Below are 27,307 nucleotides of genomic sequence, written 5' to 3'. Positions count from 1 at the left end.
GGCGGGGCGCTGTGGCTGGAGGTCTCTTTGTCCTGGGCCTGGCGGCCTAAGCTTAGCGACAGCAGGAGGCCCGTCCACAAATGAATTTGCTCACCGCGGCTTCACCACCACGACGCTCTCCATCGCCATCACTCCCAGCACCCATCTTCCGTCCCTGAGAGTTCAGATCCTATCTCCTAGGATCAGCTCTCGCTCACCATCGACGAGTCCGTCCAGATTGCGCGACTAGAGGGCAGAGCGCGGAAGGCGCTTGAACTCCACCCACCATGTCGGGCATCGCATCCAAGGTCAGTCCACGACGCCATGGTCTCGCCGCCATTGCCGACTCCATTGAGCATCTGCAGAGCTCGTCTGTCGCTCTCCCACGACGCATTGATGCTGACGATCCGCGCTGCAGAACCTGTTCGAGCTCCTAGGTACGCTCCACCATAACACGCTGCATCTCCACTGCATCTTGTAGCTCCGTCTCATACGTCTCGCTTCTAGGGAACGACCCCGAGCTCGACCCCGACAGAGCCCCCGATCCACCAGCCAAGGCCATTGAGAAGCCTGTTGCGAGAGCCGGCAAGCGAAACACGCCCGCCGAACCACCCGTCCGTGACGCCCGCGCCAGCCGAGGAGGCAACAATGACGGAGGTATGTGCTGAGAGACTGCCTTGACAGCTCAATGGAAGACGCAATGGCCTACAGAGGTCGCGCGAAAGCTCTCGCTTACTTGTTTGGTGCACAGGTTTCCGGAATCGAGGAGGTGAAGGCAACCAGAACCGCAGCCGAGCATCTGGAGGTATATGACATCAACCCCCTCATTGTCGCATCAGCCGCTAAACATGAACAGAATCTGGCGAGTCTGGATATCGTGGCCGTGGTGGACGTGGCCGTGGAGGACGCGGTCGCGGCGGTAACGGAGACCGTCACAGCCGAACCGGCATAGCGTATGTATCTTGCCACACTTTATTTAGAGAGTATATGCTAACCTTCTGTCTCGCAGTGAACACGACAAGCAAACTGCCCACGGCTGGGGTGGCCAAACCGGCGGCGATGAATGGGCCGATGAGAAGGCTGGCGAAGCTATCGCCAAGGAGGAAGAGAAGGCCGAGGGTGTCGTCTCCTCCGACCAGGCATGGAACGCCGATGCCCAGCCCGCCGACCCCTTCGCCCACGAGAACGCTGGCGCTGAAGCCGCTGCACCTGCCGAGGAGCCCGAAGAGGACAAGACCAAGTCGTACACGGCGTGGCTTGCCGAGCAGGCGGAGAAGAAGCTCAACCTTAGCTCTCCCGAGGTGCGCAAGCCCAATGAAGGCAGCACGAAGAAGTTCCCCGAAGGCAAGCCCCTCACCAAGGAGGAAGAGGAGGAATACGTGGCCGGCTCCGGCGGCAAGGCCAAGCGCGAGCGCCAGCGCAAGGAGAAGACCATCGTCGAGCTCGACAACGAGCGCCTCCACAAGGAGCCCAGCGACTCTTTCCGCGGCGGACGTGGCGGCCGTGGCCGTGGCCGTGGCGAGGGCAGCTTCCGAGGCGAGGGACGCGGACGAGGTGGACGCGGTCGCGGCGAGGGACGTGGCGATTTCCGTGGTGGCAGAGGCGGCCGCGGCGGCCAGTCCGCTGCTGTCAACCTCTCGGACCCCAGCGCGTTCCCCAGCCTGGGCTCATAGCCACAGCAAGCTCTCCTACGAGCGTAAGTCCTTCCTCTCTACCCAGTGCATGCAACAGGTACTACAGGATCGGCTCTCTGAAGCGAGGTGTTCCCAAAACCCTCCCTTTACATAAAATGGTATATTCGGTGGATCGGAGCGGTGGCGGTGGTAGGCGACGGCAGGACGTACTCTGAGTCGCACAGTTTGTAGTTTTTTGGGCGATGAAAAAGAAAAGATTAATCCTTTCTTCTTCTATTGTGGTTCTCCATTTAAATCTCCTTTTTTTTTCTTCAGATGCTTGGTATCTGAAGGAGGGTATGAGATGGCGCGGATGGCAATCAATTAGCAGTTGAGGAGAAATATAACTACTTTTTTTTCTTGCCTTGAAGATTTCGTTTCTGTTTTGGTCTACCTTGGTGAGTCTGGGTATCTTCTGAGACTAATACCCTCTTGAATTTGACACGATCTTGAACCCTGTGGTAGAAGGTATGGCAAGACAAGGCAACCATACCTCTCTACTCGCACACATCCACCCCTAGTAGCTCCTCATCAACAGCCACAACATAAGCATCTCTCAACTGAAAATCAACAGAACACCAGCATGGAAACTAACTTGATCGATTAGAGCAGTACCTAGGTAGTAGCTTATGGATTTAATTCAAAACCCACCGATCCACCACCTATCTATCTATCCAGAGCGAAGCCTAGAGGAGCAGAAACCGAGGTAAAACCCCCAATGCCTCGAACCCAGATGCTCCAGTAGCCCCCCCATCCGTACCGTATCCGTACCGTAACACCACGCTCAAGCAATCGATGCAGAAGATGCATGCAAAGGGGAAAAAGAAAAAAAAACATGCATGCCAAACCCCAGCTCCCAGCTTCCCTCCCAGGAGACCCTTTTTCCTGCCTGATACGCCGAAAAGGTCCGTAAAGTGAAGTATGTGAATCGAACAGGATGGGATGGGTTCGAGTGGATAGGTAGGTTCGGAGTTAAGAGTTTTCCACCCGAAAAAAAGACGGATCCAGAGCCAACGCTTCACTCCTATCCCCCCCACTTCGCAGCTGCCTCGCTTTGCCGCTTTCCTACCCTTTCATAGTCTTGAGGAAGCCATCCAGATCAAACTGCTCCTCGTACTGGTTCTCGTCCCACAGCTCGCCCAGCTCATCCAGGAACCCCTTCTTGCCCTTCTCGCGCAGCTCGCCCGTCGCATCCACCGCGTCCTCTTCGCTAATTGCGTTCTCACCCGGTGGCGCCGGCACGCCCTCGTTGGCGTCGGTCGACAGGCTGAAGAGGTCCAGGATCTCGCCGGTTTCCATGGTGCCCAGGCCCGCGTTTTGCTGGTTGACGACTGTACTCGCGACGTCGATCTTGAAGCGTTGGAGGCTGTGAGATGGGATGTCAGTATGCGTATTGTGGAAAGATTATAGATATGGGGCCTGGGGGATACGTACTTTAGGATTTTCTCCTCCAAGGTGCCGCGCGTGACGATGCGGTAGACATTGACGACTTTCTTCTGGCCAATACGATGAGCGCGGTCCATGGCCTGAATGTCCTTCTGCGGGTTCCAATCGTGCTCCACGAAGATGACCGTGTCAGCGCCCGTAAGGTTCAGTCCGAGACCGCCAACGCTAGTCGTCAAGAGTAGGACGTCGTAGGAGGGGTCGGAGTTGAATTTGTTGACGATGTCCTGGCGCTTCGAGGCTTCGACGCCGCCGTCAAGTCTCATGTACTGCACTGATGGTAAGAGTTTCTGTAGGACCTCGGTCTGCACCATGTCCAGCATTTCCTTCATTTGACAAAAGATAAGAGCGCGGTGCTGGGACACGGCCTCGGGGAGGTCGCCGGGCATTGCATTTGCGTGTCCGTTGCTGGTGCTGACGCTCTCGGTGCCGATGCCACAGTCCACCAACAGATCCTTGAGAGCTGTGAGCTTTGGCGCGTGGGCGATGTCCCGGATGTCGGTGTGATGGCTCTGCAAGAAATTCTGCGTAGTGTCCCATTGCTTATGTCCCGGTTTCATGACAAGCGCAGGAGAGTTGCAAAGCTTGCGCATGTATTGAAGGGCTTGGAAGATGTGCTGCTTGCTCTCTTTGTCTTCACCAGAAGCCTTCTCAGCAAGAGCCTTGCCTTCTTTCTTGGTGAAGTCTTCGAACAGCTTCCGCTGCAGGGCGGAAAGATCGCAGTAGTAGTTTTGAAGGATCTTGGGTGGTAAATCATCCAGCACTTCTTCTTTGAGGCGACGCAGCAAGAAAGGTAGGACCTGCTTGTGCAGCGCCTCAATGGCAAGTGCACCAGCTTCTTGCTCTTTAGAACTAGATTTGGAAAAACGAGACGCGGCGATGGGTTTGGCGAAGCGATCTTGGAAGACCTTCTCAGTGCCAAGGAAGCCTGGCATCAAGAAATCGAAAAGTGACCAGAGTTCAAGGACGTTATTCTGGATCGGAGTACCAGAAAGAATGAGGCGATGATTAGAGTTCAGCTGTTTAACGGCCAAGGTCGTCTTCGCTTTGGCGTTCTTGATCAGATGACCCTCGTCCAGAATGCAGTAGTTGAAGTTCAGTGGCGCAAGGATATCTATGTCGTTACGACAGATGTCATAAGAAGTGATAATAACATCGGCTTGACCAAGCTTCTCAATGTACTTCGACCGCTCACTAGGGGCGCCGACGTATGCTACAGCGGTGAGGAAAGGTGCAAATTGTCGAATCTCCTGCTGCCAATGACCAGAGAGAGTCGGAGGGCAGACAATAAGAGAGGGCATGCGGCGGACATCAGGAGCCTGAGTTTTGGCGTACTCTTCTGCTCGTAAGTGGTGATCGCTGGCGACTATGCAAAGAGTTTGCAGGGTCTTTCCTAGACCCATATCATCACAGAGGATTCCGTGAAGGTGGTAGCGGTTGAGGAATGCAAGCCAGTTGACGCCATCTTGCTGGTACGAACGAAGAGTGGCCTTGATCGCCACCGGGATCTCAAAGGGTTCCACCTTCTTCGCGTCAAGCATCTGTGCAATGAATTTCCGCTCCCGGTCTCGTCCCTCGAGTAACTTTGGCGACAGCCCAGGCGGATCTGGTATACCAGCCTCAAGAGGAACAAGTTTGACCAATGTCGCAAAGCTCGTGGTCGCAAGGAGACGCACATCATTGTCTGAGTCGCTCATACGACCAAGCACCGGAACGATCAGGAAAATAACATACGGTAGGATACCATCCTCCATAACATGTATCAAGTGGTAGATACATTCCACCGCCCCTTGTCGATAATGAACGTCGATAGGGTTACTGATGGATGGGAGAACCTTTTCTACCAGCATGGTAATACCGTCGATGGTCATAACGCTGCAGATCGTGGCAAAGCATTTGGCCGCTGCATACCGAAGCACGTACAGCCGAGATTGTAGCGCTTTAGCAATGAGAGGTAGAAGGTTTTTGACGAAGGTTAGGACATCCGGATGGAATTTGCCAACTAGAGCTCGCAGTGTCGATAGTGCATCAACGACCTCCTGCCCGAAGGTGTTGTCTGGTTCGAGGATGCCGGTAGGTAGCGCTTCGCTCTCATATGCTTTTTCGATAGGATTCTGAATAAGTTCGCGAAGCTTAGGAATTTTCTCGAAGATCCCACTTCCAAATATTTCCACTAGCAGCTCGAGGGATTCCCTGGCTCCACGCTTTTGGATCCGGGCTGCACGAGCATCCTGTTCAAACTTAGCCGCATCTGGATGGTCTCGGATGTCCTCCTCTTTCTTGAGAGACAGAATTCCAGTTTCGATACCCGCATTGGCGTGGAATTCCGGCGTCTCTGCGGTCTCCATGCAGTAGAATTTGACGAGGTTGCCAACGACCTTGTTGACGACGGTCAGCCTGCCAGTGTTCACAAGATGGTTGATCAATGCGGCCACAGCAGCAGCAGAGCGTTTCTGAAGCTCGGCATTTTCCTCTTTCTTGATACTATCCATAATGGCCTTAATTGTTAGGGCGGGCTTCTTTGGTGCCTGGTTAAGTGCAACAAGTGCACCGGCAGCAGCTGATTTGATGCGAATATCGCGACTCTCCTTGATATCCTTGATTTCTTTGAGGGAGCTTTCCACATCCAGTCTGAGAGTCTCTAGATTGGTCAAGGATACTAAGCGCTGGGCAGGAGTCATCGCCTTCTTAGCCTTGTCAAATTGCGCTCCAATAAGCTTCTCCCCATCCAAGACGGAGAAGGCATACACGCTAGCACCGGGATCGCCCTGCACAACCACGGCGAGGTGTGGCAGACTTGTAACGTGGGCGTCCCTGAAAGCGCTGATGAGTGCTTGGCATTGCGTACGAACAACCTGGAGTTTGGGGACCAGATCCTCGTAGGCACCGGGTCGCTCTCCTTCGACAATAGGAAGTAAAACTGATGCGAGGCTCTGTGTCAATTCGTCCTTGGTCTTGTTCGCTTTGGCAAACTCTTCAACCACCATGGCTGCTGTGAGCTGGGTGCTTGAATGCGTCGATTTCAGATATTCAACAAGACGCTTCTCAAACACGCCTCGTCGTGATTCCAAGGGCCATGAGGCGATAAGCTTGCCTAATGCCCGAGCAGCGTAGATTCTAGAGCGTATCATAACATCGACACCAACAAGGTCGACGTCTCCACTCATCATGTGCCCGTCAACGTTGTGGGAGATAGATGCTGGAGGCGCCATTTCCTCTTTCTTATGCTGTGACTTCCGCCTCTTCTTAGCTGGCTCTCCTCCGCCTGGTGGGGTTACCTTTCGGGTGCTTACATGATTTGGTGGGGCGAAGAATTGACCAGACGGCCTAATGAAAAGGGAGTACTCCATAGCAATCGGGTGACGGAGAACACCAATGGGCGTCATTGTCAAAGGAATAGCGGCGTCAAGATGCGAGGCGAAAAGGTCTGGCAGTTCGTTGACTTCGTTGCCAGCCTTGTCGCGGCGAGAACTCAAACGATCCACAAGTGCGTTCCACACCTGCAAGGAGAGTTTGAGGACTTTTTCATCGCGTTCCAAAAGGATGTTCTGGAAGATCAACCGAAGGGCCTTGCCGTCAACCCAGTCATCCGTCTCTCGTCCTTCAATGTTGAGGAAGGTCAAAATCGCACGAAGAACTGCAGCTCGGACGCTGATGATGACATGGCGGAGGAAAGGGAACAGACGGGGAACTAGTTCAACGAAAGAAGAACGGGGGTCGAGCTTGGCATTCTCCTTCATGGCGTCAAGCACTTCGGGGTAGTTGCAAAGTTTCGCAAGGAGGTCCATAACAGAGCCAGTGCTAGCGCTGAGATCGTCCTGCAGATTTGATAAGCATTCCCACACTTTGTTGATCAGTTCTTGCAGAGCTTTCGGTCGAAGCTCCACGACTTCGCTGGCGATAGGTATCAAGGTTGACGCGCTCATGGATCGGACGTCGTCGTCAAAGTCAGACAGCCCTTTCATAACAGCTAGTAACACTCCATCCATAAGTTCCGAGTCTTCCAATAGGAGGTCGTTTCTTATTGCCACGAGGTATTTCATGCCAATCATGCCGCCATGGCAAGCCTGCCAAACTCGTTTTGTATCGAAGTCTTCTTGCATAACGAGGCGCTGCAGAATCTTGAAGACATATATGACGTTCTCGGGAGACAGGTACTGGAGCATGGCTCCGAGAGTTTGTCCGGCAGTTTCGCGGATCGGGGCGACGACGTTGTCTGATATGTAGTCGCCAAAGCGATCCAGCATGAAGACGCAGGATATGCGGCAGGCCATATCACCGAGCCATCGTTGGTTGAGTATGTCGTTTTCAGCGCGCGTTTTTCCATGCAATCGGCCGGCGCCTGCTCCATGAACTCGGAGCACTTCTCGAAGACCCATGGCTGCGCCGTGCCTGTTCTCCCAGCTGGGATCAAATATGTCGACGGTGAGGATCTCGCATAGTTTTTCGTAGGGCCACTCCAGCCCACTTTCCTCGGCCTCGGTCAGGAAAGCGGGTTTCTCTTCTATAGGGGCACCTTTGAATTCCTTGACAAGCTTGCTGTCATCGTCACCCTTCCGATCCAGCGAGAAGTAGTCACCGACGCCTTCCTCGGCATTCTCTTCTTTCGGCTCCACTTTGACTGGATGCGGTTGAGCAGTGGTGGGAGTCTGTGGGACGGTGCTTCCTCGCCGGGCGGCCAGGTCTACTATGTGGACTTTGTTAGCTCCCTTTTTGAGTTCATCTTTCCTCTTGCGCTTCAAAGCGTTGAGCTGGCGTTTGCTGAGGGCAGGTGCACCGTTCTCACCATCCACGGGAGTGTTGGTACCATCCAGTGGTGAGTAAGAGGGATAGCCAGCGGCAGAGGAAATGCTGTCTTGGCGAGCCACCGACGTGTCGAGACGATGCATAGGAGGGGGGTGGAGGCCCGGTGTTTGAGCAACGTCGTTCTCTGTCACGAGGTCGTCCTCCATGTACTCTCCGCCAAGGCCAAGACGCTGGGTTAGGTTCTTTTTTTGATGAGCGAAGCGAGCGGCAGGGTCCATGCCGTTCAGCTTGTAGTCATACTCCTTGCCGCCGCTGCCAGCTAGGGTCTTGCCATACTTCATAATCATGCTGATGTCGAGGGTCGCGAGGTCGAGCTGGTCCTCTGGGACGGGGAGCGCTCCGCTCGCATCCCCATTTTCGGCCTTGATGGATGAGCCATTCGTGCCGTCCGGGTCGTGCTTGACATGGCCGTTGCTCTCCGGCTTGACGTCGTCGCCAGCATTAGGATCATACTTGTCAGCATGGCTGACGATACCGCCAATGGCCCTGGCGGAAGCAATGCGCGTCTCCCAGCTCCGGCTCTTGAGGTACGGGACAACGCGCGTAAGCAAGTGGAAGAGCTCGTCAGGGTGCTGCTTCTGCACGTCGGCGAGCTGGTCGGCGGCGGTATTCCGGATCAGCGCAGTACTGCCAGTTTCGAGGAGTCTAGATCAGGGTTAGCGTGGGGAGAGGCAATTGCAAGCCACGACAGATGCGCGTGCTGCAGGTGGCGAGAACACAAGCATAAGCGCAAGGGGCCAGATACGACCGTGGAGAGAGCTTGGTGAGGGGTGAGAGCGGATCTCCCAAACGGGCCAGCCACACGAGATGTGGGTGTGACAAGCATGCATCCCGCAGACGTCACTCAGCGCATAGCAGACGAAGTAAACAGCATTACTTACGTGACTAAGCGGTCGAGCCGCGTGCCGCTGGAACTGTGGTTAGCATACGCTGGGCAGCAGGGAGTGGAGCAGGCGGGGCACATACCTGCTCGCCATGGCGGCGTGTCGCGGGGTGTCAATTTATCTCGCGTGGCGTTTTCCGTTCCGTGGGTGATGAGCCATGCATGCAACGTTGGCGGGAATGTGGGTCACGTGACGAGGGCGAGTGGGAGGGGCGGCCAGGTTGGTGCGAGCGAGAGGAAGGCGGGCTCCGTGAGTTTTAGCACTTTCTTAAGTATTGGTTGCCAGTGCAGAAGGAAGGGCCCGTGCGCGCTAGCAGGCGCCACCCGGCTTCATCAGGGGCCGCAGCGAACAGCCTGCCCCATCCGCGCCGCGCCGGTCAACAGCAGCAAACGGCGCGCGCAGAGCCTTGCTGCGAGACTGTCGAGGAGCGAAGCAGATCGGGTTTTGTGCGCTTTCTAGACGCGTCTTGCCGCGAAGAAACCTCGCTTTTGAAGGCTGCGCAGTCCTGCTGCCAAGGCTGGGGGCTAGTCCTGAAGACACCTAGTCGCTGCCGCTAACGGCCTTAGCGGTGAATCTCGCGTTGGATTGGCAGCAGCGGCCAGGGATCGTCCACGAGGCTCCGCATATGATTTTTGTGTCCAAGGTTCACAAACGGGCAGCCTGGGTCGAGACAGGCAGCAGCGAGAGGCAGACACCGCGGATAGAAGGCCAGAACATCGAATCAGAATAGAAACATGCTGTGCAGCAGTCGCTATCCTGCCTTGCTATCTCCATTATCAGATAGCCAGGCCAGCCTCCGTCGCAGCCACCATATCGCTCTATCAGATAAGTCGACTGCCAAGGCCCATTCACCGCATCTCCTTTCGTTCTTGTAGATCAAGGCGGTTGCGGCGCAAATTCTTCGACCGCGCCCCGCTTCTGGCCTCATTTTCAAGCATCATAAGACTTCCCATCCATCGTCAATCTGAATACACCAATTTCTCATACAGAATAAACTGAGGTCGGTTCGGTAAATCTTCAACCAAGGGTCGGGCCATTTTACACTACCTTTCTCGAGTATAGATCATGCCATTTAGGGAGGGGCTTGCGCAGTTCGATTGATTTTGATGGCTTCCACGTGGACGACTATGACGGAGTGCTTCATGATGATGGTGCAGGTTTAACTCATACAGTACTAAGCCATAAGTTTGGGCACACGGATATGCCGCTGCCCTGGCTTCACTCTTGCTCTCTCGACACCACCGTGGGGAGTACCCTAGGTAATGCGTCTTCAATCAGCTAAAAGGTAGTCTATCTTCCACTGCATTGGCCTTCACATTGTATCTGGAGTTTCCAACGTTTATCGGAGTGCCCCAGCCAATTGCTAGTAGTCCGCAAACTTCTGATTGGGTACTGTAGGACAGTAGACCTAGCGGTAACGAGATCTGAGAGTATTGTTGCGTGTCTTTGGCCGCATGAAATTGAGGACTAGAAAAGTAACAGATCTAGGTCTTTGGTTCTCAACTTTCGCAAAGGCTTACCGCCATTCCAAGATTAAATAGAACCCCTTGTAATCGCGTCCTGGATCTTTAATTTTTCATGTGTGTAATGAATAGGATAACATTTGAATTAAATGCTAAAGAAAACATTGAAGGACTGCGAAAAAGAATCGTCTCGGAAGAACATGTTCTTGAGGAGGATTGTGGAGCCCAATGCTTGCAATGGGGGCAGGTCTTAAGAGTCGTGATAGGACATTGATGACGTGCTTCCATGATCTAGATGGGAGGGTGGCAGAAGGTGAACAGTGAGTGCTGCACGGCCTAGTAGCAAGCTAGTTGAATTCGTCCAAGCGCGCTGCTCCCTTTTAATTCATCACTTTCAAAACAGTAGTATACTTAGACATCACGCACATATCCATAGATGATATTTACCTACACACCTTCATCCTCGCTCATTCCTTGAATATCGAGGTCATGTGAACCCTGGAACGGAGGTAACTCCGCACTACCCCCCAATTTTCGCTCTGAAATAGCTGAGAAATTCATCAATCATGAAACCAAAACTAACCTCTAGATCTATCATTCTCATGTAGGCCAATACCCATCTTGTCATCCTAGGTAAAGCAGAAATACTCCAAGCCGTTTCCTTTCATCAACATCTCGTCCAACTCTCTAAGTTTCCCTCCACAGCCACTTTTCAAGTTCAATACCATCAAGCCCTCCAGGCACTTTCTCTAGCTTCCATTTCTTCGTGGTTCCAAAGTTCTCAAACCTCGCCGGGTCCTTCACCAATGCCGCCATAATCTCCGCCTCCTCACTCTTCTCCCCTTCACACATCACCCTCGCCTCCCGACTCCTCTCCGCAAACACCTTCGCCCGCGCCTTATCGGAATGCATCGCGCAAATCTGAAACGCATCATAATACAGCCTCGGCACCCTAAGATCCGCAACTCGTTCCTCCTCATAGATCCTTAGCAGCTCCCTACAATCCTTCAACGCAGCATCCGGCGTCATACGCACGCGCCTCGCGTCTCCAATCGCCTTATCAAGCGTTTTGGCCCGCCTAAGCCGCTCGTCACTAATATCAATCTGATCCTTCAGCATTCCGCACATCTCGCACGTGCAGTCAAAGCCAAAGAACTCTTTAAGCGCCTTTCGGCGCTCGCTCGATGGGCCCCCCTCGTGGTACGACAGTGAGAGCTGCTCGCCCTCCTTAATCTCACGCACCGCATACACAGTCTCCTCCCCCTCATTCCCGTTCCACGCATGCTGCGCATTTGGGCGACAGCTGTGATTGATGCGGGCGATGAGCGGGAAGATGCCCCCAAGATCACTGCCAGGACCTAGGGGGTACGCATTCGTGCGGACGATGTTAGATAGCGGTTCTCCTGCACCGGCACGGGAATTGTGCAAAGAGAGAAACGCGCGCTGGGACTCTTTAGGGAGAGTCCGGAGGTGCGTTGCTAAATCACGCTCGCTGGCTGCGGAGGGGATGGCGAAGAGGGGGGCTTCGCTGATAAGGAGAGTGCCTGGGGTTATGGCACGTGAGGCGACTAGGCCTTTACCTTGCCCTGGGATGGACTGCAGCGTGAATAGCTGCGGCGACGTTGCTTTATTAAGAGGTGTTGGGCCTAAGGTATGGGCCGTGGGCCCTGAGTTGTGGGCATTGGAACTCATGGTACGTGTGGTCTCCTACGAACTTGTAAGCTCAGGGTTGCATGTTTACTATGTTCGGGATACTTTGCTTTAATACTTGCTTGATACTTACCCTAGAGTGTTGGTGGAGTTCTCGTTGCACGGCCAACTCGTTTCCTTGAATTCACTGCAATCTCTCCTCTCGTCCAAAAAGGGGATTTCTTCAAAAGAAACTCAAAAGTAACAACGCGTGCGTGTGCTTCTAAATCAGAGTGTTCAGAATTCTCTTCTTCATTGCCACCGTCGACGTGAGCTGGTGGGGCCAGATCCTGCATCAGTCTATTCCATACATAGAAAAAAAAGCGAGGGGCGTCCCATGATATCATGATGACATGTGAGCTCTGATAGGTTCTCCGTCTTCGCGAGTAAGCGGAAGGCTATTAACTGTAGAACCTTATCTTGTGAATCTAGGCAATGGGTATTATCTGAGACACTAACCATGACTCGATGCCAAAGCCTCACAATACCCGCGCTCTCTGCCGCAACTCTACATGCAAAATAATGAAACGGCAGCAAAAGCATGCTTCCCAGACCCCCAAGGACCCACTGCGTGTCTACTTCCCCCATACCTAACCTCCCAGTCTCCCTACAAAGACCAACCAAAAATCAAATAAAAGTGCAAAAGAATAACTTGCTCCCTGACGGGGAATCGAACCCCGGTCTCCCGCGCTTGTTAAGCAGGCTGCTTTGACAAGCGGAAATCATGACCACTAGACCATCAAGGACGTCTTATTTTGAATGGAGAGGAAATTTTATCGTATCTATAGTAATATTTGTGCACTACGCTGCAAACACTCTCACCAAGGTAACTTCTGCCTGAGCGGGGAATTCACATGAAAACCTGTTTTGTGCTTGGCTAGTGGCGTCTCCGCTTTTTTGTGGTGCGCGAAAGCTTGATAATGGGATTCGCTTGAGTGAGGACTTCAGTGCACGTTCATCAACGTTCCCTTCACCGTACGCACGTTTCAAACCTGGATTTCTATCCTTTCGACTCATTGCTTATCATTATTTGAATGCCGGGTGAATAAGTGTCGTGGGGTGGGGAGCGGAATTACTCGGCGAACCCGAAGCGCCTTGCCAAACCTGCACCATTTCATTAGCATCACAAGAGCCAATGGCAATTCGAGAAAATACAATTCTTCGAATTGTGAGAAAAATTTGCTGCACTACTATTGCGAAGATTGGTGTTCGCGAATCTCAAGGCACATTGATAGAATAGAAGCAAGATCATTCCGGTACTGCAGCACTGATCTGCTGTTGTTATTTTACACATCTAGTCAAAACCACGTGGGATCGTCGTCCTTGTTAAGGATGTTCAGATACCATCGCATTTAGAAGGTCTTATCTGTGTGAGTACCTGTATCGGTATAGTGTCTCGACATATGTGTCGGTAAATTTTCCTAGCGGCGTGAGTAGTGATTCAATGTACTGACCAGAAATTTGGGGCGTCAGATCTGTGTACACCTCTCTAACACCGTCTGAGGTGGCCTCGCGAGTTTACCAGTTGTCCAGAACGCCAGACATCACTCTAGTTCGGAAATCCGAAAGTACGATGAGGTACCACAAGCAGTGGCAAAGGAGCCAATAACAATAATAGGGTTGTGTTGTAGGGCCGCAATGATGTATCTTATGATCCTCCATAGTAAGATCAGACAGCCCTATCGATGGCTCATGTCAGCAAGGCCATTGAGCCGGGGGGTCCAGGAAAGCAGTTGAAGACCATTGGATGCTATCCAAATCAGAGAATCTCATCACGGTCCAATATTTCAAAGACTCTTTGGACAGAGGACGAAAGACCCAAGGACTACAACAGCAAGCCGGGCAAAAGGCCACGAAGCGGAAGAACTCGAAGAAAGCTCACCTATTCCGGGATGCTGATCTCTCGATTGGAGACAAGATCCACGTCCTGCGCCGATGCAAGCTCCGCGACACCCATAAAGACGAAGATCCAACGCCGATCTACGAGATCAAAAGCGGGAAGTACATCGCCTGCAAGTCACTCTGCGACGAGTGCAAACAGACTGCGCCGGGTCGCAGCGCGAATACCCGAAAGTCTTCTTATCATATCCAGTGGACGAGAAAATCAGATGGATCAAGCAGGAGTACGTCAAGTAACCCACCCGCATCCGTTGCACTCCCTCTCATTCGAAGCCCGCATATTATCAAGGAGGCCTATGCCCAGAGAGTGTATTACTACAGTTTTCTCTTCTACTCTATCGACGCAATATTTGCCTTTTCCCTTCCCACCAACTATTACCCAGTTTGAACCCCTCATCTTATTGTACGCCGAGTTCCAATGTTTGCTTCTTTTTTGTATTTCCTTTTGTGAAAACCAGAACACACCCATTCATGGGGCGACAGATACTGAGCGAGCTGACCTTTTCGGCGCGTACTACGACCAAGATCCAGCCACGATGTGCTACCTGTTCTTCGGTCCGCCGATTTGGATGGGCGTAGACTTAGACGAGGTGTATCGGGGCGGACAGGGGATGGGTCATAAGCGCATGGAATGGCGACGATATTGTTGCATGCTGTTCGTCTGGAGTGCTTGCGACGCCTACCAGGTTTTCAATAACCCTACCTCACCATACTCCGAAGCCAACGCTCCTGCGAAAGGAAGCAACAAATGGAGGCAGGACACGGCGATGTTTTCGTTTTGGAAGACGTACTCGGACAAAGCCAGAAAGCAGTTGAAGCTCGGGGAATTCGAAGACGTACCAATACGCCACGGAGGGGTCTCCGCGACTGAGAAAAGCGAGAAGCTGACGGTCACGCTTGTGCCGTCGGCCAACAGAAGTCCACAGTGATGCGAGGCGAGGTGGTGATATACCGTGACATATGGGCATTAGCCAGTCATAGCGCTGGAAATGATCTCGCGCCGAACGGCAACGAGAAAACATAAACAGATTGAGTAAACCTTGCTTTCCTTTTTCTTTCCACTTTCCGAGCGTCTCGGCTAGAGACACTTTCTACATACTGGTATGGTATGTATTTGCAGCGGGATCAGACCAGAACAGACACAACCTAGGCTAGCGAGCCGACATAGGCCATGCGCCGTATTATGTATGGAGGCAGGAACAAAGCTAGTCCCGAGTCAACAGTCAATGGAGATCGTATGACGCCTCCGTAATCGGCGGCTCTCAAATCGCCTTGTGACAAGAACCCATCGCTTCATCTGGACCATCGGTGGGACTGTACCAGAAGACTCGTCCAACTTCTTCCCTTCTCCTGTGATCGTCCTGAGCTCCTCCATGCTCAGAAATTCACCAGCAAACTCGTCCACTATGGCGATGATATTAGCTGACTCCTTGATCTTAGCCAACAGCACATTCTGCATCTCAGATAGTCGCGCCTGCCCTGCAGCACCATGATGACTGCCAATGATATGGTAACTGAATTGCGTGTGCGACTTCAAATCTCATATGGTCAAAAAGCGGAGACGCCACTAGCCAAGCACAAAACAGGTTTTCATGTGAATTCCCCGCTCAGGCAGAAGTTACCTTGGTGAGAGTGTTTGCAGCGTAGTGCACAAATATTACTATAGATACGATAAAATTTCCTCTCCATTCAAAATAAGACGTCCTTGATGGTCTAGTGGTCATGATTTCCGCTTGTCAAAGCAGCCTGCTTAACAAGCGCGGGAGACTTGGGGGCCGACCATGGTTCTATGTCTGGCGAAGACGAAGTAGTGATGAAACTGGGCTGGACTGGTCTGAATTTAGCCTCAAATCCACTCCATCCAAAAAGAAACTCAGTCCAGTCCAATGCTTTTTTCGAGTGCCTCCATCCAGTCTAGTCCAAATGGCTCCAGCCCAGTTCCATCACTGACACGAAGACGCCGGGGGCGAGAGAGAAGTTTACCGGGTAGCCATCTTTGACTAACCAGTGGTTGATTTGTGACCCGAACAGGTTTAAGAACCCATGGCTTTTTTTCAAGAATGTGTGGCTGAAAAGTTATTCCACTCATAAGCTAGGTGGCACCTTAGCGGTTTAACCCGACCTCAGGACCCTACTCTATATATTTAAAAACCACCACAGAGAGCATAGCTTACGAAGGACTCCCTATTGCAAATAACCCAAACTACTCATCACGTAGACGGTAAGTAGCTTAGATCTTTCTCAGAGAGTGATTGAGCTGATTTGAAGCCTTTTTTATTCTAGCAACGGTCGCGTCTAGACTTCTTAAGCTTCCGGATGAGCTTCTTCTTCTCATCGAGCACCGTAGATACGTACTAATCTACCCCGAAGCTTGGAGCTGTCTTCGGGGCACCTCTTTGGCGGCACTAGCGGCTGTTTGTTGGCAAGCTAACAGAGAAAAGCCAGGGCTTGGCTATATAGCATATAGATATTTAACCATTTGACACGTCGTGAGCAGAGTCATGCGATGAATGCGGATGCCTGGTGAAGCTCGAAAACAAAGGCACGTGAGAGATTACCGACGGCGCTAAGCCCGCGTCGAAGCTATTGAGGTCCCATCTGGTCTCCACTCATCACTCTTCGTCTATCTCTCGCAGCTTACACCTCGCTCTATAATCACTCTAGATCCTCTCCATGAGGTAGTTCACGTCGTTCAAACCTGCATACACCATATCGTCGCTCGCTTTGTTCCTCCCAACCCCCGCCGCTATATCCGAAGCTCGATCGAGCCGTCCGGCTCACCTCCAGCACCATGGCAGCGAAAGCGTTGGTTCCGTTCCTCGTTGCTATGATGCTTCTGACTGGCGTCTGCAATACGCTGCTCACTAAATACCAAGTTTGTGCCCTTACCTGTCTGATTCTTTGACCTCCAACTGATTCAGATCTCGTCAGGACAATGTATGCGTACGGAACTGCGACGCGCCCAAGCACAAAGACCGAGATTACTTCGAACAGCCCGTTATACAAACCCTACAAATGTTTATTGGCGAGATGGCCTGTTGGATAGTCGTGGGCGGCTTCACAGCATACCAGCGCTACGCCTCACGGAAGGCAGGCTATGAGGCCATCGGCACCGAACAGGATGAAGAGCCCGAGTCCCCAGTGCTCGCCAGGGACCAGGAGGATAGCGATGACTCCGCTGTTCCTATTGCAAACCCACTCAAGCCTGCGCACGCCTTCGCGGACGGTCGCGTCCCTCTGACAGGGCGCAATATCCTCTTACTAGCACTCCCAGCGTGTTGCGACATAGCGGGGACGACACTCATGAATGTCGGGTTGCTCTTCGTAGCAGCCAGTATCTACCAGATGACTCGTGGCGCCCTTGTACTCTTCGTGGGCCTGTTCAGCGTCCTCTTCCTCAAACGAAGGCTCGGTGCATACAAATGGTTTGCCCTATTTATCGTAGTGGCTGGTGTCGCTGTTGTAGGCCTGGCTGGAGCTCTCGCGAAGGGCGAAAGCGTCCATGGCGAATCTCTTTCGCAGCCAGAGCTCCGTGATGCGATTAGGCACGGCTTTGAGATAGTTCGCAGAGCAGCGAGCGAGATAGCCGCTTCTCCATCTGCAGGTCACACTGTCCTCGGCGTCTTCTTGATCGCAGGCGCCCAGATATTCACAGCTACGCAATTCGTGCTCGAGGAGAGTATCATGGAACGCTACGCAATGGAGCCAATCAAGGTTGTCAGTTGGGAAGGCACTTTTGGTTTTATTGTTACCGTCATCGGCATGATCGTTCTTCACTTCGCAGTCGGCATTACAAAGGCAGGAAGTAATGGGTACTTTGATGCTCGTGAAGGCCTGTGGGAAATCACCCATTTCCGATCCATTGCTGTCAGCAGCGTCCTGATCATGATCAGTATTGGGTAAGTTGGATCATCTCAGCTGATCGCAACAATGCTGACAACCATACAGCGGCTTCAACTTCTTCGGCCTTTCTGTTACACGAACAGTCAGTGCCACGTCGCGCTCCACCATCGACACTTGTCGTACTTTATTCATCTGGATCGTTTCCCTAGGCCTCGGTTGGGAGACATTCAAGTGGTTGCAAGTAGTCGGCTTCGGGCTCCTTGTCTACGGCACATTCTTGTTCAACGACATCGTAAGGCCTCCCCTGAAGCGCTGGGTAGAGCGCAGGCCTGAGGAGCTGCTTCCAGAAACCCCGATTGAGCACAACTGAAGCATTTGGATGGCGTTTGGGCTGTGGAGCTAGCGGGATTGATCAACTTGTATATTGCAGTGAGGCGCAATGTAAATATCACCATTGATGAATGAATACACCTGCAAATCGATATGAGCCTGACAGTGATTGGTGTTTCGTGGTTGCGCTCTTAGTGCCTCACGTGCGGATAAGCTAAGCGAGTAATCGATTCCTTGGCGCACGACCTCAATTTGCCCGCCCTCGTCGAATTCGACCTCCAACTTCGCGACGATATCACAGCTCACGACAACGGACGGCTGAACTTCCGCCCCAGCACTTTGGAATCTATCGTCCCATAACCGCAAGAATGGCAGCTACTCATGGAGGTGCTATGTGAGTATCTCGCTGTGTGCGTCGATCGAGGCCAATATGACTGACCGCATCCAGTTCCAAGCGGAGGAAGTTCGTAGCTGGTATGCAATCCTTTCGCGCATCCCTATAGCCTCCACGACGGCTCGTACGGTCAATGGGCGCCGTTTGCCTCTCGTCCCGAGGGCGACAGCGGTCCACATTGAACCTTCCAAAATTCCGAGCTCGATATGCCTCAACACACAATTGCGCACACAAGCTGACCCATGTTTCACAGACGGTGTCTTCTACGCCGAGCTGAACGAGTTCTTCCAGCGCGAGCTGGCCGAGGAAGGCTACTCGGGCGTGGAAGTGCGAGTCACGCCCACCGTGACCGACATCATCATCCGGGCCACCCACACACAAGAAGTGCTCGGCGAGCAGGGCCGCCGCATCCGCGAGCTCACGTCGCTGATCCAGAAGCGCTTCAAGTTCCCCGAAAACTCCGTCTCGCTGTACGCTGCCAAGGTCCAGAACCGCGGTCTCTCGGCCGTCGCCCAGTGCGAATCCCTCCGATACAAGTTGCTCAACGGTCTGGCTGTGCGACGGGCTTGCTATGGTGTGCTGCGGTTCATCATGGAGAGTGGCGCTAAGGGCTGCGAGGTTGTGGTCAGCGGCAAGCTGAGGGCTGCGCGTGCTAAGAGCATGAAGTTCACTGTATGTGGATTGTAGAAGGTCGGAAATTATTGGGCTGGGCTAATACTGTGACAGGACGGCTTCATGATCCATTCTGGTCAACCAGCCAAGGACTTTATCGACGAGGCAACTCGCCACGTCCTCCTCCGCCAGGGTGTGTTGGGTATCAAAGTCAAGATCATGCGTGGATCGGATCCCGAGGGCAAGGCCGGCCCCACCAAGACGCTGCCAGACTCCGTCACTATTATTGAGCCGAAGGAGGAGCAGACTGTTGTGCAGCCCATGTCCCAGGACTACGGCGCAAAGGCCGTGGCTGCCCAGCAGGCCGCAGAGGCCCAGAGACAGGCGGAACAGGCGGAGAGCGGCGAGGCGCCAGCGGAGGGATTCACAGCTGAAGAGTAGGGGATGCTGTTGACGGAGGCTAGATGATGACTGATGGCGGGTGAATCTTCTTTTGCATTCGGACGGGACAACTCATGGGCTGTCAAGGAGTCATAGTGCTGTCTGTACCTACTGGCCACAAATCCTAATCTGGCTACACTTCACTTCTCCCGCGAGCACAGGCAGAATAGCAACATGCAAGGACGAATCAAAAAGGTCAAAAACGTGTGACATGCTGGTTATCCAGATTCTTCAGGTCTTCTTTCACCAATGTTTTCTACGATCATTTCCATGCCGAGACTAGGTAAAAAAGACTTTCGTGTAAATACCTTGCGAGGTATTTCAAGGAGAAGAAGAAGCCAGCCTTCCAAGATGAGAACTCCCATGAGTAGGTACCATGTTCCAAAGGCTCGAGCCCTGGAAGATTATTGATTCTACGGGGTCTGGCCAGGAACAGAGTGCAATTAGAAATGAGGCGTCGTGCTCGATAGAAACTGATGAGTCGGAGACATGGTTCACCCTCTTCGAACCACGGCCTGGGCGACGTATGACCTGACAGCCACTCTGAGGCTGGTGCTGGTGACTGCAAGCAACCTGGCCCGAGCTGTGATGGCTGTGGCGATTCGCAGTCAGCAGTGACTCTGAGGGGATTCCAGGGAGCAGCCTCGAAGCGATCGCGGTGGCAGCAGGTCTCTTCTCGAACGACCTCGGGGCTCGCAGGACGCAGAAGAGGGCGTTTCAACGGGCGCAGAGAGTGGCGTGGATCGGCGCGTGCGCGCGAGATGAGATTGCTAGGGCTGATGTCCGGATGCGAGACGGGTTTCAAGATGCCCAAACAGGCTCCCCCCAGACAATTGCAGACGGTGGCCTGGATGAAACGCGACCGTCGCCGCGCTTTGATGCCCTCGTTGCACAGCAGCTAGACAGGCCGGACTGTGACAGCGCGTTCGCCGTCTGCAATTGGGCACCGAGGCGTGGTTCACAGAAATATGGTCCTGAAGTGGAACTGAGTATTGAGGCGTCCGGCCCCTGACGTCTATTTCGGCCGGCGACGGAGTTAGAAACACCTGTTAGCTGCTGTCGGAGTGCATGCTTGACGGCATCAGGTGCTTCGAGCCCTGCGTCGCCGGGGGGTTGGGCAGTGCAGCGTGAAGCTCTGCAGCGTGAAGCTCTGCAGCACGACCTAAATCTGAACCAAGCGCGCTGGCCGTCGCAGCCAGGCGAGTTCGAGGCCGTGAGGCTATCCGGCAGGCATGCGCTCTGGCGAAGCATGCTGCCATGCGCGAGGTTATTTCCAGCACGCGGCGGGGAGGACGAGGGCGCTGTGAGTGGACGAGGCTCCCCAGAAGCGCCCGGTGAACACCACCCGCTGCATTCTGCACCCTCGATAGACGCCCTCTCCACGGCTGCGATGCCCTCGGATGCAGGCCAGCGACTATCGCCGCGCGCTGGCTCCCTGTGGGCCATTCGATGCGTGTCAGGGCCCTGACAGGCGTGGACAGGCCCGTCAGCACGCAAAGAACAGCACGCCGCCGCACCAGCACGGCGCGCGATTCGCTGGCGGGCGCCCGTGGATAAGGGGGCAGCTGGGCTGCGCGACGCCCTCACTGGCCGCAATCCCGGCTAGTGTTGTCGCCAATGCCGCGCCGGCTCCAGCGCCCTTGACCGCTTCGGCCTCGTCCCAGTTCCCATTTTGCATCCTCTCCCCCATCCATCACCACCTCCTCGTCTGCTCCCTCACTCGCCCTCTCCCACCTCCCCTCCTTCACTCATCCGGCCCGCCGCCGCTCCTTGCCCCTCCCCCTCGCTCTCTACTTCACCAGCTTGCCTCCCAGCTTGCCCTTCATCTTATTACATACCCTCCACCTGGCTTGCAGCCTTAATACCGTGCTTTGCAGAGCAAGCAAGCCCGCCCATCCAGGCCAGCCCCGAGTAGATCCCGTCTTTGCGGCTTCTTTCTGTATCCACTTGTCAATCCCCGCAGCTCCATCGTGCTTCACTTCTCTGCCCCTTATCCGGCCTGCCCGTGTCCTCCAACGTGCTTCGCCGCCCAGCCGACGCGCTCGCCGCTGCCTCGCCTCTGCTGGTCCTGCGACCCGTCCACACTCCTGCGAACATCGTCGGCCGGCCTTACCATTTTTGCTACATATCACCTCGATCGATCCTACGATCCTTAATCATCTAATTTTCATCGACAACCTCCACGGCTGCCTTGCCGGCAAACCCTCTCGTGCTACAACAAAGAACTCCACCCGCGCCCAGGCTCCTCCCTCAGCGCGTCAAACACTCCCTCAGCTCCGCCAACCCTCAGTGCTTGTTCCTGCCGGCTGTCTCGCTTGATCCGTATCTTTCCTGAGACACCCTCGTCATACCGTCCACAGCATTACCTTCTTCACTACAACTTCCCGGACCACCCATAATGAGCATGGACGCAGGCGGTCTCGCTCAGATGACATATAACAACTTCCAGCCGAACGGCGGCCTCGGCCTTCCCGGTGCTGGTTTTGCTTCTCGCGGCAAGGGCTCTCAGCTCAAGCGTCTCAGTGTCGCCTCCCCGCCCAAGATCTCGTCCATCAGCGAGCATCAGGTCGAAAACCCTACTCCTCGCACTAGCAGAGGCCACCTGCTTGCCAACCTCCGCAAGGAGCCTCGCACCCCTTCGAGCATTCCAGCTTCCGCTCCTTACAACCAGCAGCGATTTGGAGGATTGGACTCGTCGAGATACTCTGGACAGGCCTACGGCGGAGCTAACCAGGGCGGCCCTCAGACTGCCGTTGGATCTTCGTTCTCGTCAGCTGGCCGCAACCAATACGGACAGAACCAGCAGATCTTCTCTCCCACAGAGCAAGTGCTGGCTCCTCCTCCAGTCCAGTTCGACAACGAACAGATGGATCCCGATGTTGTTGCCCAGCTCATGGCTACGGAGATGTATCTTCAGCAACGCCAGCAGCAGCTCCAGCAACAGCTTCTGAGTCTGACTGCCCAGCAATTCCAGGGCATGAACATTGGCTCCGCTGGAATGCGCCAATCTCAGCAGTATCCTGCCACGCCCTACACCCCAGGCAACAACTTCTACAGCCAGCAGATGAGCATGAACACCCCCCAGTCTCTGGAAACGGGGCAGCCGGGTGTCTATCTTGTGTTCAACCCCATGACTAGCCAGTATAACTACGTAGTCGACCCTGCTTACCAACAAGCACAGCAAAATGGAGGCAATATGCAGCAGCAGCTGGCCAGCCTGCTTGCCAGTTCCCCGCCACCGCCAACTCCCAGCTACACCAACTCGCCGCCGAAGTCCAACACGCCAACCTTCCGTGCCGAGGTATCTCCGCCCGCCGAGATGAACTCGAACCCGTTCGATCATCGCAGCTCGTCTCCCCCGAAGAAGTCGCCCAGCCCACCTCAGGATGTTGTGCCCCTGCCTCCCCCTTCCGCCAACGCGTTCCGCCGCGGCCACAAGAAGATGGTGTCATCTCTTGCCCTCAGCACAAACTCCAGCGACCTCCCGGGCGATGGACCGAAGTCGGCATTCACGCCCCGAACTGGTTTCCCCCAGACACCGATGACCGGCACTTTCGGACCTGGCCAGGCACGTGCCGGTGAACATCCAGTCCGTCAGCCCCGTGGCCCTCCACCTCTCGAGGAGCTCCAGGCTAGCCCAACCACAAAGCATGAAGGCAGCAAGAATTTTGCGACCCGTCAACGCCGTCGTGCTGTTCACAGTCTGGTTCGCGCTGGGATTGAACGCCGTGGGGTTCGCACTGGCAGCGGTGGAAGCATGACGCCTGTCAGCGAATCCGATATGGGCTTCTCGCTGTCCTCCGACAACGATTCCGACAGCGTGCACAGCGGTGGAAGTGGCAGCCTTTCGGGCAAACCCAGCATTGGAAGCCTCCGCGCTGCTGCCAACGGCGCCATCGGATCTGAGCGCAAGGAGCTGAAAGAGCGTTCCCGCGACAGGACAAGCGTTGATGGCCGCTACACTGCCAACAGCGTTAGCAGCGACGAGGGATCCATTGGCGGAGGACTGGTCGAGATCTGCGTCGAGGACGTCAAGCCGGTCCCGGAAGAGCGTCGCAAGATGCCCATGCTCGTGCTGACGAGCGCCGAGAAGCGCAAGAGCTCCATGTACTAGGGGAGGATCGAAGCCTGGATCGGGTAGATCTCGAGTCCAGAGTCTCTTCTTTGTTCATACTGTCGATGTTTTAACTTAACGACCAATCATCATGATTTTCTTACTTGTTTAACTCTGTCTCGTGCGAACCCGTGCGGCAACAACGCGCGGTTTCCTCGACTCTTCTTCTTCGTTTCCTCGGCTCTTTCAAGCTTTGGCAGCTCCCCTTACTCTTTCACTTTCTTCACGACACCCCATTTTCCTTGTGTTACGTGATCCTTGTTTTAATGAGCATGCGGTCTCGTGGTTCTTTTCATTTCTTGCCTCGATTGCAATCATGGGTCTGCCTGAGTCAGTTACTCGACAGACAACAACCCTGCGGATTTTATACTAGGGATTCCCCGAGAGGCCCCAGGGAGGGAGGGAGGAGGAAGGAGGATGCATTGATTTTCTTCTTGAAAAAGGAAAACCTGCTGGCCTGCGGCTATGAGGTCTTCCTGCACTCCTTTTCTTATCTTTCATCCTTCTCCCCTCTTCTTGGCTGTTTTTCTCGCACAAGGCATGTTATGGCGATGGGTGGGTGTTGCTGTTTTTGGCTTTTCTGCTTTCTGAGGGGATCCAGTTTAGGGCGGATTAGGGTCAAGGCATAAGACGGGCATTTGCAAAATGAATGGTGAAGGGAAAGGCGGCATGTAGGACGATAAATGCGAACACACTCATTCTCACAATCTGGTGGATTATGCTGATTTTGCTGTGTTTGAACTTGTGATGGACGCCTTTGACAATATTGATGACTGTGGGAGACCCTCCGGGCACATCCAAAAACTCGTGCCACGGATTGCAAGTGCTCCAATCTTCATATTATCTGTCTTTCTGGCGGTCGATTGCATACCACTGAAGCACCCCCGCCATAGTGGGGCCAGAATCCCGCTCCAACAACCCCGCCAAGCCCAAAATATCAGAACCCATCAACCTCCACACCTCACCTCTCCTCCCTCTCAGAAACAAACACCCACAACCTCTAAAACGTCCCGGTCACTCCCTCAAACCTCAGCAAACCCCGCAATCCACACACACACACACACACACACCCCTCCCACCCTCGGCGCGATGTCCCCAACAAAACCCCCCCTAGTCGGCGCATCTACCCCGCTGCCGCTCCCGCCGCCCTTCTCGCACAGCGCCCTCAGGCTGCTGACCCAAGGCGCCGAAGCCCTCGTCTTCCACACGACGCTGCTCGACTCCCGCACGCCCGTCGCGCTGAAGTACCGCCCGCCGAAGCCGTACCGCCACCCGCTGCTCGACCGGCGCCTCACGCGCCAGCGCCTGCTCGCCGAAGCCAGAGTCTTGGTCAAGTGTAGGAAAGAGGGCGTGCTGGTGCCGGACGTGGTGGCGCTGGGCGCCGACGAGGGGTGGCTGGGGCTGGGGTGGGTCGAGGGGGCGACGGTGCGGCGGGTTTTGGATAAGTGGGTGGGGAAGCGGGGGGAGGAGGGGGAGGGGGAGTTGATGGGGTTGATGGGGAGGGTGGGCAGGGCCGTGGGGAGGATGCATGAGATTGGGGTTTGTCATGGGGATTTGACGACGAGCAATTTGATGGTGAGGGGGGCGGAGGGCAAGAAGAAGAAGAAGAATGGGGGAGAGCATTTCTCGGTGGAGAGTGTTGGGGAGAGTCTGGCGAGGGGACTGGGGACGGTTTCGGCGCAGCGGGAGGGCGTGCTGAATGTGGAATCGAGTTTAAATCAAACCTCGGCGAGCGAGGAGACGGGAGAAGAGGATAGTCCGGCGGACCTTCGGAGTCTAGCTGGGGATATTGTGCTCATTGACTTTGGGCTTGCGACGCAGTCGATTCAGGATGAGGATCGGGCGGTGGATCTGTATGTGCTAGAGCGCGCGTTTGCGGCGACGCATCCGGTCGCGGAGCCGCTGTTTCAAGAGGTGCTGAGGACATATGGGGAGAGCTATAAAGGGGCGAAGGTGGTGTTGAGAAGGCTGGAGGATGTAAGGATGAGAGGGCGGAAGAGGAGTATGCTTGGATGAATGGGAAATGCAGGCGTCGGGAATTGATATCCCGGCCCAGAAAAAACTTTTCTATCCATTCGCTTTTCTCACACGCGATCAAAAGACTCAGTCAAGAATCGACGACATTTGGCGAAACATTGGGTCTGTTGAAGTGGCCCTCGAACATCTTTCGGGGTGTCCACAGCACCAAGGAATATCAGGTCGGATTCTTGACCTTTCGCCTTTTCTCTCCAAGTTCAGCCTGATTCGCAGGGTCCTTTCCCGTCCAGTTGTCGGAGGTCTGATTCCCAGCTCAATAGCGATGTCGTTTGACGCACACCCCAAATCGAAATCTCCTATCGAAGACTCGCAACGAATCCGGGCGACACGGTACGGAAGCTTCATAACCCCTTCGAGACTTAACACCTTTAGTCGCCGAGACTTACTCGATGAGACAGTATGATTGATGGAAATGGACCGTTCCACAGCTATATATAGGACGTGAGGAGTTGGGTCGGCTTTGATCTAGTTTATCACTGTCGTGTGGTGCTGCACCTGCCTTTGAAAAGTCTACATGAAAAATGGTTTTGGTAAGACAACAGTGGAAATCCCCCTCTCCAGTGTCTACAGGCATTCCCACATCTCTTCGCCGAGAACCACCTAGCATTCAAGATTACAGGTATCAGAAAAGCAGACATATTGCTAGGCCATCCCTACTTCAACTCGTAGTGACATATACTACAATAACATGCCCATCTTATAGAAGATGCTCCCCTTAAAGTGACGCTACAAGAACATATATCCACTTAAAACCTCCGATCACACTTGTAGACGCTGCAGTCCACTTTCACCCAATCTTTGTGCCAAATCAGGTCGACTCCTTTACCTTCCCCCTCTGCCCCGCCCGATGTTTAAACGTACACCCAGCCTTCCGGCACACCTTGAACTTGCACTGCCGCGCACCGTGTTCAAACCCGCACTTGTCGTTCTTGCAATCTTCGCCGTACCGACATGGCCCGCGCTGTGGGTGCTTGTATTTGCAGTCCAGTGCTGTACACTCTGAGCCGTATTGGCAGTCGGTTTGCGACTTCTTGGGCGCGGGAGGTGTTTTTGGCTTACTCTCATCCTTGTCTTTAGGATCTTTCGGCTTAGGGTCTTTCTCTTTGGCTTTCTTGTCTCCGTCCTTCTCCTTAGGATCTTTTTGCTTGGCATCCTTCTCTTTCGGATCTTTCTCCTTCCCCTTTGCACCATTTTCCTTGCCATCCTTCTCCTTGCCATTCTTCTCCTTAGCATCTTTCTCTTTACCATCCTTGTCTTTGGTACCTTTCCCCTTACCCTCTTTCCCTTTACCTTCCACATTCTTCAGAGCTTTCGGCATCGGCACCTCCCTCCTCACAACCACCATCACCGTCTCCGTCGCCGCGAGCCCAAACCCCACAAACCCGCGCTGCACTACCCGCCCTACTACAAACACCCACTTCGCCTTCTCCCCACCCTTCTCCGCCCCATTCTTCGCCTTCAGCAACCCCTGCACCCACTCATCCTTCCCCGCCGTAATCGTCTTCGGCCCCGCCGCCTCCCTCCACTCCTTCGCCGTCTGCCTCAGCGTACACTGCGCGCGCTTCTCCTGCTTCCACGTCTTCGTCACGCCAGTCGGAGAAGAAGTCGTGCGAAGCACCCAGCACTCCAACCGTGCCGCATTGCCCTTAGGTTTCGGCTTAGGCTTCGCGCTCCCGCCGCCATTCGGGTTCGGCTTCGGC

General features: G+C 54.2%; 10 protein-coding genes and 1 non-coding gene across 11 annotated transcripts; 7 read left to right on the top strand and 4 right to left on the bottom strand.

Annotated features, from left to right (window-relative positions):
- Window positions 1–104: 104 nt before the first annotated feature.
- On the top strand, window positions 105–1,964 carry BDZ99DRAFT_565312 (uncharacterized protein). Its single transcript, XM_033727462.1, has 6 exons — window positions 105–287; window positions 398–409; window positions 480–636; window positions 731–784; window positions 836–932; window positions 989–1,964. Exons 1-6 carry the CDS (start codon window positions 267–269, stop codon window positions 1,650–1,652), a joined length of 1,005 nt encoding a protein of 334 aa, XP_033584554.1. The 5' UTR covers window positions 105–266; the 3' UTR covers window positions 1,653–1,964.
- Window positions 1,965–2,237: 273 nt separating this feature from the next.
- Window positions 2,238–8,989, bottom strand: BDZ99DRAFT_565311 (uncharacterized protein). The gene is made up of 4 exons (XM_033727461.1): window positions 8,868–8,989; window positions 8,783–8,809; window positions 3,087–8,546; window positions 2,238–3,018 (listed from the first exon to the last, which is right to left on the bottom strand). Exons 1-4 carry the CDS (start codon window positions 8,876–8,878, stop codon window positions 2,718–2,720), a joined length of 5,799 nt encoding a protein of 1,932 aa, XP_033584553.1. The 5' UTR covers window positions 8,879–8,989; the 3' UTR covers window positions 2,238–2,717.
- Window positions 8,990–10,664: 1,675 nt separating this feature from the next.
- BDZ99DRAFT_405320 (SET domain-containing protein) lies at window positions 10,665–12,196 on the bottom strand. The gene is made up of 2 exons (XM_033716424.1): window positions 12,032–12,196; window positions 10,665–11,955 (listed from the first exon to the last, which is right to left on the bottom strand). The coding sequence occupies exon 2, from the start codon at window positions 11,938–11,940 to the stop codon at window positions 10,936–10,938; it is 1,005 nt and encodes a 334-aa protein (XP_033584552.1). The 5' UTR covers window positions 11,941–11,955; window positions 12,032–12,196; the 3' UTR covers window positions 10,665–10,935.
- A 396-nt stretch (window positions 12,197–12,592) lies between these two features.
- BDZ99DRAFT_t5 lies at window positions 12,593–12,683 on the bottom strand. The gene has a single exon. It is a non-coding gene; the product is annotated as a tRNA-Asp (tRNA).
- Window positions 12,684–14,124: 1,441 nt separating this feature from the next.
- Window positions 14,125–14,909, top strand: BDZ99DRAFT_19448 (uncharacterized protein). The gene has a single exon (XM_033713186.1). The coding sequence runs from the start codon at window positions 14,133–14,135 to the stop codon at window positions 14,763–14,765; it is 633 nt and encodes a 210-aa protein (XP_033584551.1). The 5' UTR covers window positions 14,125–14,132; the 3' UTR covers window positions 14,766–14,909.
- A 1,554-nt stretch (window positions 14,910–16,463) lies between these two features.
- Window positions 16,464–18,049, top strand: BDZ99DRAFT_565308 (uncharacterized protein; the record flags this gene model as incomplete). Its single annotated transcript, XM_033727460.1, has 3 exons — window positions 16,464–16,711; window positions 16,768–17,735; window positions 17,785–18,049. The coding sequence occupies exons 1-3, from the start codon at window positions 16,628–16,630 to the stop codon at window positions 18,047–18,049; spliced, it is 1,317 nt and encodes a 438-aa protein (XP_033584550.1). The 5' UTR covers window positions 16,464–16,627.
- Window positions 18,050–18,314: 265 nt separating this feature from the next.
- On the top strand, window positions 18,315–19,935 carry BDZ99DRAFT_457312 (40S ribosomal protein-like protein S3). The gene is made up of 4 exons (XM_033718653.1): window positions 18,315–18,403; window positions 18,458–18,483; window positions 18,657–19,075; window positions 19,130–19,935. The coding sequence occupies exons 1-4, from the start codon at window positions 18,378–18,380 to the stop codon at window positions 19,454–19,456; spliced, it is 798 nt and encodes a 265-aa protein (XP_033584549.1). The 5' UTR covers window positions 18,315–18,377; the 3' UTR covers window positions 19,457–19,935.
- BDZ99DRAFT_513818 (uncharacterized protein) lies at window positions 19,833–20,924 on the top strand (the record flags this gene model as incomplete). The annotated part of the gene is made up of 3 exons (XM_033724754.1): window positions 19,833–19,980; window positions 20,065–20,445; window positions 20,542–20,924. 3 exons carry the CDS (start codon window positions 19,833–19,835, stop codon window positions 20,922–20,924), a joined length of 912 nt encoding a protein of 303 aa, XP_033584548.1.
- A 688-nt stretch (window positions 20,925–21,612) lies between these two features.
- BDZ99DRAFT_19391 (uncharacterized protein) lies at window positions 21,613–23,754 on the top strand. Its single transcript, XM_033713179.1, has one exon. The coding sequence runs from the start codon at window positions 21,855–21,857 to the stop codon at window positions 23,568–23,570; it is 1,716 nt and encodes a 571-aa protein (XP_033584547.1). The 5' UTR covers window positions 21,613–21,854; the 3' UTR covers window positions 23,571–23,754.
- Window positions 23,755–24,659: 905 nt separating this feature from the next.
- On the top strand, window positions 24,660–25,586 carry BDZ99DRAFT_484381 (kinase-like protein; the record flags this gene model as incomplete). Its single annotated transcript, XM_033722638.1, has 2 exons — window positions 24,660–25,145; window positions 25,323–25,586. 2 exons carry the CDS (start codon window positions 24,660–24,662, stop codon window positions 25,584–25,586), a joined length of 750 nt encoding a protein of 249 aa, XP_033584546.1.
- A 480-nt stretch (window positions 25,587–26,066) lies between these two features.
- On the bottom strand, window positions 26,067–26,985 carry BDZ99DRAFT_457310 (uncharacterized protein). The gene has a single exon (XM_033718652.1). The coding sequence runs from the start codon at window positions 26,923–26,925 to the stop codon at window positions 26,416–26,418; it is 510 nt and encodes a 169-aa protein (XP_033584545.1). The 5' UTR covers window positions 26,926–26,985; the 3' UTR covers window positions 26,067–26,415.
- Between the last annotated feature and the right edge of the window lie 322 nt (window positions 26,986–27,307).

The sequence above is a fragment of the Mytilinidion resinicola genome, assembly GCF_010093595.1.
Source record: "Mytilinidion resinicola strain CBS 304.34 unplaced genomic scaffold BDZ99scaffold_1, whole genome shotgun sequence".
NCBI classification, from domain to species: Eukaryota; Fungi; Ascomycota; class Dothideomycetes; order Mytilinidiales; family Mytilinidiaceae; genus Mytilinidion; species Mytilinidion resinicola.
The sequence above is the reverse complement of the archived record's forward strand: the minus strand, read 5'-3'. Positions and strand labels throughout refer to the sequence as shown.